Source organism: Manduca sexta, unplaced genomic scaffold, assembly GCF_014839805.1.
Source record: "Manduca sexta isolate Smith_Timp_Sample1 unplaced genomic scaffold, JHU_Msex_v1.0 HiC_scaffold_832, whole genome shotgun sequence".
Taxonomy (NCBI): domain Eukaryota; kingdom Metazoa; phylum Arthropoda; class Insecta; order Lepidoptera; family Sphingidae; genus Manduca; species Manduca sexta.
The window spans coordinates 4,215-13,041 of NW_023595664.1; the positions used below are offsets into that span (position 1 = coordinate 4,215).

The 8,827-nt window shown below is 33.3% G+C and overlaps 1 protein-coding gene and 1 pseudogene across 1 annotated transcript; one reads left to right on the forward strand and one right to left on the reverse strand.

Moving 5' to 3' along the window:
- The first annotated feature begins 471 nt into the window (after positions 1–471).
- LOC119188579 lies at positions 472–7,004 on the forward strand (annotated as a pseudogene).
- On the reverse strand, positions 6,970–8,704 carry LOC119193640 (histone deacetylase complex subunit SAP30 homolog). The gene is made up of 3 exons (XM_037447275.1): positions 8,119–8,704; positions 7,722–7,940; positions 6,970–7,555 (listed from the first exon to the last, which is right to left on the reverse strand). The coding sequence occupies exons 1-3, from the start codon at positions 8,311–8,313 to the stop codon at positions 7,427–7,429; spliced, it is 543 nt and encodes a 180-aa protein (XP_037303172.1). The 5' UTR covers positions 8,314–8,704; the 3' UTR covers positions 6,970–7,426.
- Between the last annotated feature and the right edge of the window lie 123 nt (positions 8,705–8,827).

Below are 8,827 nucleotides of genomic sequence, written 5' to 3' on the forward strand. Positions count from 1 at the left end.
ACGTCTATGAATAAGGGGGTTAGAGTTCTATTACGCTCAGATTTTCTGACACCTATTATTATTGACAATAAGACAAAATACTTTAATTAAAGTTTTATTTATAGGTATAATTTAAAAAAGCATGTACTATGAAACGCAATTCCCAATTTTTGAAGAACCTGAATCAATAAAGTTTCAATTCAATGTTTGGATTGTGATGATTTTTCCTATATCAAGTAGAAAGTCATGGTAAAATTTGTATACTTAGAGTTATACTGTTCTGAGGTTATACGTCTGATATTGTCTGTGATTGTTGAGTAGTGAATAAATTAGCCAAACACTTCATTAGCCAATTGGAATTGGTGAATAAATTAAGTTTAATTTTCTGCGTTAATTTTACTGTTTCACTTGACTGTTAACCGTCAAACGTCCGCAGGCAGCCTCTTGAGGGCGACTTTTTATGCCAATAAATTAACTAAAAAAACCTTGAAAATGCGAGATATATTTTTATCAAGTTGTGAGAAGAATTTTATACAAAAAATTGTCTCTGAGGGCCATGTAAGTAATTCTATAGCATGGATTGTAAAAATCATGATAAACTTGTAATTCTTTTATTCTTCTAATTTTAGCGTTTAGACGGCAGGACTTATAATGAATCTAGAAACCTCAACATATCTTTCGGTTCTGATTACGGCAGTTGCATTGTATCATTGGGAGAAACAAAGTAAGTGGAAGGAATAAACATACTTGAAGTTGGTAAATACTGCCAATAATTTTAACAAAATATACTGGAATATATAATTCTCAACAAAATTTAATCGTGATTCAGAATTAAATACACAATTTTGTATCTCACTTCGAAATTATATGTAATGTGTTAAAGAAATTGGCATAATTTGCTAAGTCTTAATAAAAAACTAATTTCAACATAAGTCTAATTCTACGTAAAAAATAGTTGGGAATTGTGTGTTTTGTGGCGATCTTTTTTGGAAACGGAGATCATGATTATTTGTATAACATGTTTAGAATAAAAATAACAACAATGTGGGAGAAACATTAATTCATACCAGATTTATGTAATTAAACAAAATATAATAAATATTTAAAAGAGATATCAACAAATATTACCTAATATAAGCAAGTTTAATTTTGTCTAATTACAGTACTGGCTTCAAAGCAATTCTGTGTGACCTAAAGCACCAGATCTTAGCTGTAAGGCTCCTAGATGGATGCCATTCTTTTAAAGCTTGGACTCAACTGATATTTAACCCTTACATTTCAGAGTTCTCTCACAAGTAACATGTGAAGTGACACAACCAAAACAAATAAGGCCTAATGAGGGTATTTTGTATGTAAATGTGGAGATTGGACCCATGGCCGCCCCCACACTTTGAAGCCAACCGTCAGACAGACCTCTCTGTTTACTTAAACAGATTGCTGGAAAAGTGCTACAAAGACTCAAAATGTATTGATCTGGAGTCACTGTGTATTGTTGTGGAGGAAAAGGTGGGGGGCATTCTTCTAATATGTTATTATTCTATGGAAATGTCATTTTAATATTCTATCTCCCTTATTCATAGACGTTTTTAATCTAAGGACGGAGCAAAGCTGTGATAATAAGTCTGTTTCTGAGTGCATGGCAGCCTTGCAGTGCATGGCCATAGGGCCATTGTAATTGGATAATATTGTATTTCAATAAAAGTAATAAAAACATCTATCAATAGGGGGTACATTTATTGTATGAAAATTTCTGTTATTTTGAGAGAAGGGGTTGGTATATGAGTGTGTAGAACCAGCTGTTATCTTCACCAGCCGTAAAAAGAATTGGGCTTGTGGAAGATTCAAATGATAAAATATGCAGGTTTTCATCTATATATATAAAAATCAATTGCTGTTCGTTAGTCTCGCTAAAACTCGAGAACGGCTGAACGGATTTATCTTATCTTGGTCTTGAATTATTCGTGGAGGTCTAGGGAAGATTTAAAAGGTGAGAAAAATTCGAATAATTGCCGGGAAAATCCTCAAAACAGCATTTTTCTATTTCCCATACAAACGTTTTCTAACTAATACGTAGAGTCAATTTGTAATTTATTACCGCTGCATAAAGTTCAAATTCGCGTGCGCGTTGGAGGATCTAATATCGCGTTCTGAAACTCAACAAAAGTGAAAGTGAAACGCGAACGCGACAAAATTGCATAGTCTCAAAATACATAGTACATAAATAGTGGTCGGCTTCGAGAAACTCAATTTTAGCTAACTTCAGTTGTTAATATAATATATAACTCAAAGGTGACTGACAGTGATATATCAAGGAACAGCCCAAACCATTGGACGGATCGGGCTAAGACTTTACATGCATAAAGCTACTATGACGTAGGCATCCCTAAGAAAGGATTTTGATAAATTCTACCCTTAAGGATAAAATAGGGATGAAAGTTTGTATAAATGTTCTTAGATTTTCGACTGATTGAACTGAAATTATAGATTGGGGATAAAATTAGTTTGAACCTATAAGTACCGGGAAAATATGTAGCAAGACTTTTATCAAACAGTGGAATTTTATCCTGAAAACACCTTCACGCGGGCGAAGCCGCGAGCAAAAGCTAGTTTATAATATTTATGGGGCCTGAAATATTTGTTGCCTTATCTATACTTATAATATCTGTAGTATAAAATAAAATTATTATTAATTGATTGATATTGAGGCATTTTTTCATAATCAATGAACACAAAAATAAAACTTGAAACTCAATAAAATTAATTAATAATTCCAGGTGTGGTCACTGAGAGTGGACATAAAAGTATTAAACCATGATGGTAATGTAATTGAATGTGCCAGTATTGCATCTCTCACTTCTCTGGCTCACTTCAGGCGGCCTGACTTCACTCGCAGTGGTGATAGTATTATCTTTCATACACTCAGTGAGAAGGATCCAATACCTACTGTGCTCTATCATTATCCAGTGTGTACTACATACTCAATATACAATGGAGAGTGAGTATGATATTAATATAAGTATTTTGTTGGGCACTTTAAAAAAATAATGTCCTAATAAATTTGCACTTTAATAAAACTATGTTAAGAAGTTATTAATTTTACCTACACAATGTGGATTTAATTCTATATGACAAATATAGGTGTTATAATTTGAGATAAGCTTTATGTACATTCTTAAAAATAAGCTCAAAAATTACAAAAGGCCTACATTTTGTGTCATATTAATGATTACTGTTATCTGATTTCAGTATTTTACTATCAGACCCTAACTTTATTGAGGAATCTGTGTGCATCAGCAACACAGAAGAAGGAGTATTCACTGCAGGAGGATTGCTTGTAGTTGGCATGAATCAATACAAAGAAGTATGCCTATTGGATCTTACAGGATCTGCAATATTCAACTCTAAAATTGTTCATAAAGCCATCACTCAAGCAGCTGAAAAATGCAAGGACTATGTTGATATTGTGAAAAAAGCTATTGCCTCTGATGATAACTTGAGGTAAATAATATTTATGTACAATAAACATTTATAAATTTATATGTATATTAACCAATTTAAATCTGAAATGATTTTTTATTTATTGGGAGAAATACTGTTTATTTTTTAAAACATTATTAAAAGCTTATTCAAAATTGATTCTCGTAAATTAAACATTCTAAAGTAAATTTATGAATGGATGCTAGAATCACATGCGCAGTTAGTCATTTCTAACATAGATATTATAGTGGGCGCTATTTACAATCTCACAAAATTCCTGTGTATTCCTGCATTCTCACATTAAATCAAAAATGTCTAATGTCCATGAAACTACGCTAATAAACTCTCATATGTAAATTTTATGAAAAATTTTACAGACAGAAAAGGGCTAAGATCAATTTTGCAGATACAATAACGACTGAACACATGCTGGCGCTTAGCAAAAAGGATTTAAATATCCGCCTTAAGAATTACAATGTCGATGATCTAAGTAAAAATGATGAAACTATGTCGGATGATGATGATGCAGAATCAATAGATGATGAAGAGTGTAGCAAATATGATGGTGAGTTGACATTTTCAAATATAAAAGAAATAAAAATATTCATTTACAAGTTTCTTAACGAAAATTCAAGATGTTTGTACTAGACCAAAAACATTGTAATAGGGAAATGTAAAAAGTTTTATGGTTGATAATTTTTTTGTTTTAAAACCTTAAATTCGTTTTATATACAGTTGGATACAAATATGTAATCATTACCTTTTGTTTTTGAACTAATGGAACATTCATTGGTTATTATTATGGGCAAAACATATTTATTTATAAATTTAATCAAAATGAACTGCACTCCTAACTTGCGAGATTTACTCTACAATAATGCATTTGCCCTCCAATATTATTTTACATATATTAAATTACTAGCTTTTGCTCGCGGCTCCGCCCGCGTTTTAAGTTTTTCAGGCTAAAGTTTTCCATTATAAAAGTAGTAGTTTCCCGGGAGCCTATGTTCTTCGCAGGGTCTCAAACTGTCTCCATACCAAATTTCATCTTAATACGTTGGGTAGTTTTTGAGTTTAAGACGTTCAGGCAGACGGATGCAGCGGGAGACTTTGTTTTATAATATATTTTTAGAACTTTTAAGTGGAACAATCCCGTCATACATCATTGTTGCATAACTTTAACCGTTTACGTAGCGCACGCAACGGAAGCTCTCAAAACTAATAAATTGTACCCGTATTTGCAACATGTTTCATTACTGCTCCGCTCCTATTGGTCATAGCGTGACCCCACAAATAAAGGGCTATCCAACACAAAACGATTTTTTCAGTTCAAACTGGTAGTTCCTGAGATTAGCCATTACTGCTCCGCTCCTATTGGTCATAGCGTGATGATATATAACTTAGAGCACTCCACGAACAAAGGGCTATACAACGCAAAAAGAATTTTTCAGTTTGGACCGGTAGTTCCTGAGATTAACCATTACGGCTCCGCTCCTATTTGGTATAGCGTGATGATATATAGCCTATAGCAATCCACGAACAAAGGGCTATCCAACGCAAAAAGAATTTTTCAGTTTGGACCGGTAGTTCCTGAGATTAGCCATTACTGCTCCGCTCCTATTGGGTATAGCGTGATGATATATAGCCTATAGCACTCCACGAACAAAGGGCTATCCAACGCAAAAAGAATTCTTCAGTTTGGACCGGTAGTTCCTGAGATTAGCCATTACTGCTCCGCTCCTATTGGGTATAGCGTGATGATATATAGCCTATAGCACTCTACGAATAAAGGGCTATCCAATGCAAAAAGATTTTTTCAGTTTGGACCGGTAGTTCCTGAGATTAGCCATTACTGCTCCGCTCCTATTGGGTATAGCGTGATGATATATAGCCTATAGCACTCCACGAACAAAGGGCTATCCAACGCAAAAAGAATTTTTCAGTTTGGACTGGTAGTTCCTGAGATTAGCGCGTTCAAACAAACAAACAAACTCTTCAGTTTTATATAATAGTATAGATATTTTTAAAGTTTAATTTTAATGACAGATAAAACTTATGTCTTAACATCTGCTATATTGTCTCTATTTTCTAAGAACTTGAAACATGCTATTTATTGGACTATGATAATATAAACAAAATTATGACAAGACAATGATTTTTCATACAGTATGTTTCTCTAGTGTCAAGCTGGTACTAAGGGATTGTACGATTATATGTCTAATCAACAGTGTCATAAAATTAATATTGTTAGGGAAAATATTTAAAAAAATATATATTGCTTTAGTGATAAGGGAATTCAAAATAAATATCCCTAACCTTATGCACTATATTGTTTGGCTTACTAGACTCAAAATAAAATTAAATAAAAAAAAATTCAATTAATGTTTTATGGAGTGTTGCTCGCGGCTTCGTCTGCGTGAAAAGCCTTTCTACAACTTACTACTCGCTATAAAAGTCCCTCAAACACTGTTCATAGCGCCAATTCGAAAACAACAGCGCCATCTATTTAAAAAGATATATTTAAAATGCCAGTATTACCTATTGAAACAAATTACCGGGGTAAAATGTAGCCTGTGAGTTAATGCACGACATTGTCTACCCATTTGTGCCAAATTTCATCAAATCTGTTCAGCGGTTTCTGTGTTTACTTCTGACAAACATCTAAACATCGCAAACATTTTACGAACTTCCGAATCCATATTACTGTGATGAGGCATAAAGATAAACTAAATGTATCTTGTGGCTCTATCTGAATGAATAACTTTCTTAGAATCATAATCCATTTCTGTGCTTTTCTGAGATAAGAAGTGCCTATCAATATCTGTTCAGTGTTATACTTCTCACAAGATATAGGCAAAGCTCATCATAAACTTTTAGATTTATAAATCACAACTCTAAAATGAAGTTTAAAAACCTTGCACAGATAATCTGGTTCAAACTTTGATTATATATTTTATTCTGAATAAAAAGAATGTCCGTTACTACAAGCATAAAATAGGACATATAATATATCCAACTAGATGTTTCAGACTTCTGTGAACTGCTTTTATGCATGATTCCTTTTTCAGAAAATGTGTGACACATATAAATCTCAGTATTAATATTACATCATAATATTATTGTTCAATTGTCCTTCCTGTATGATTTTTCATGGGGATTTTATTATAAGAATTTACAATAAGATAATTTATATATTTAATTAATTGGTATTGAATTAATTTGCAATATTTTTTCTTTTTCCAACTCTGCCATGGACAAGACATATATGTAGGTATAAGCCTTTATTATAACTTGTGTGGTCTATGTTGATATCAGTATAAAATGCAGACATAACAACATAAATTAATAAAAAATACATTAGGTTGGATACCATGTGTATATACTAATTATTATTTTTAATTGCAGTAATATCATCACTCCCACATACGGCTGAGGTGGTGTCAAAGAAAGGATCATCAAAGTGGATAGAAATATCATCAGAATCAGAGGAAGACTGATAATAATACAACATAATCTGTTAAATAAAATGTAATAAATTTACATTTCAATTTGCTGTTATTATAATCTCCCTTAACAATATTATATTAGCATTGCATATCCCTCATCAAATAACAATCATTATATCTTGACACTGCATTTTTATACAACAAAAAATCTCTACTTAGTCTAAGAGGAAATAAATAGTACTCCGTCAAAACTAAGGGACACTTGCAGCACAACTAAGTGAAAGATCATTTATACAGTCCACAACATTCTCAAAATTCATTGCATTCTGTTATCTTTATTTGGCATGAAGTAATATACTTCAAAATCACTCATGTAGATTCTCAATCTATATATCTATAATTGTGTCATTGTAGAATGCAGATTGAAAAAGAATGCACCACCAAACATGGCAGTTATCTCTTATGCTATATTGACACTACACACTTCATATTCTATACATGAGAGTCACAAACACATAATTTATTTACACAGAGTCTGAGTTCATTCCATTCTTCTGATCTAATTTGTTGCCATTTGTTTTCACCATATAGATGAAGTAAGTCATGATCTCTTTCTCATTGACTGGCAATGACTTGAAGTGTTTCTGGATAGCCTGTAATCATATTCAGAATGTGTTAGTTAAAAAGAAAAAAAATATTTTTGTAAATTAAAGCTATGTATAAGATAATTGATTCTTATTTTTATTTGTTCCTGAATATGTTTTGAATTATTTTTTTTATGTAACATGTAACATATTGGAGATAATCTTATGTACTCACATCAGCTAATTGAGCCTTGTTCAGTCCTGGCCTGGTGGACACCTTGTAATGCCTCTTGTACCTCCTCAGGGTGTTCACCTGCAGCTGAAACCAATCCACTTCAGGGGAGTCCATCTCAGCTTCATTGCTATCATCCTCAGAGTCTTTAGGCCTTCTCTGTTTCGTCCTAGCACACTGTATCATCGCCTTATGGAAGTCACAGATGTATGTGTGCCTAGCCTGGAATAGGAAAGCAAAAAACTCAATATATTAAGCATGTCAATATACTTTTTATTTTCATAAATGCCATATTTAGAGATGGAAGAAAGTGTAATTGTGTGTGCTCAGTGCGTGGTTCACGTAGCTACCGAAATGTTTTGTGAATGTCAATGGGGACATAAACAACGTCAGTACATACCTGACCGTCGATATTAAGTTTGAGCCTCCTGAGTGCGACAGTCTTCTGTATGCGCTTGCTGTACGAAGCGTTGCCCGCTGACCGTCTGCACCGATCACCGTCATCCACAAGGCAACATATTTGGTCTGAATTACCTCTAGAATCTTCTTCTCCTGTACTAAACCCGTTGTTCATTTGATACTCCCGTTGAATCATATATGATTAATAAATTAAACTTGCGTATTAGATGTCGCACCAGGCGTTGAGTACAGTTCGACGTATTCACAAAGAGACTCGATTGAGGTTATGATTTATGACAACACAGAACGTTTAGACGAAATAAATCAATTAATACATGACAGCTGATCCACGCCCGGTAAACTTATGCACCACGAACAACCGTGAGGATTGTAATTCTTTATTCACTGCACATATGCAAGAAAATGTTCATTGCTATTCACAGCCGTTCGTAACTTGTAAATACTTTGATTTTTATGTACACGTGACACTTTACGATGCCGGAATACGAGGCAGTTTCAATTTGTCTATATTTTAACAAACTGCAGTAACGTTAATTTCGGTTCTTCAATGTAAATTACTTTCTCATCCGCACGACAGATCGCTTCGCCATTACAATACAAATGAAATGACTGACTGACTGAATCGCTCCCACTCGCTCGTCCGTCATTCGCTCTCCAAAGTCAAACCGAAAAATAGCATTCAGTCTAGA

What these genes read in the sequence shown, in the direction of transcription:
- LOC119193640 (XM_037447275.1), bottom strand. Translation starts at nt 8,313, where the DNA reads ATGATTCAACGGGAGTATCAAATGAACAACGGGTTTAGTACAGGAGAA. An exon ending in AACTTAATATCGACGGTCAG is followed by an intron (nt 7,941 to 8,118) that starts GTATGTACTGAC and finishes TTCCTATTCCAG; the next exon opens with GCTAGGCACACATACATCTG. An exon ending in ACAAGGCTCAATTAGCTGAT is followed by an intron (nt 7,556 to 7,721) that starts GTGAGTACATAA and finishes ATATGATTACAG; the next exon opens with GCTATCCAGAAACACTTCAA.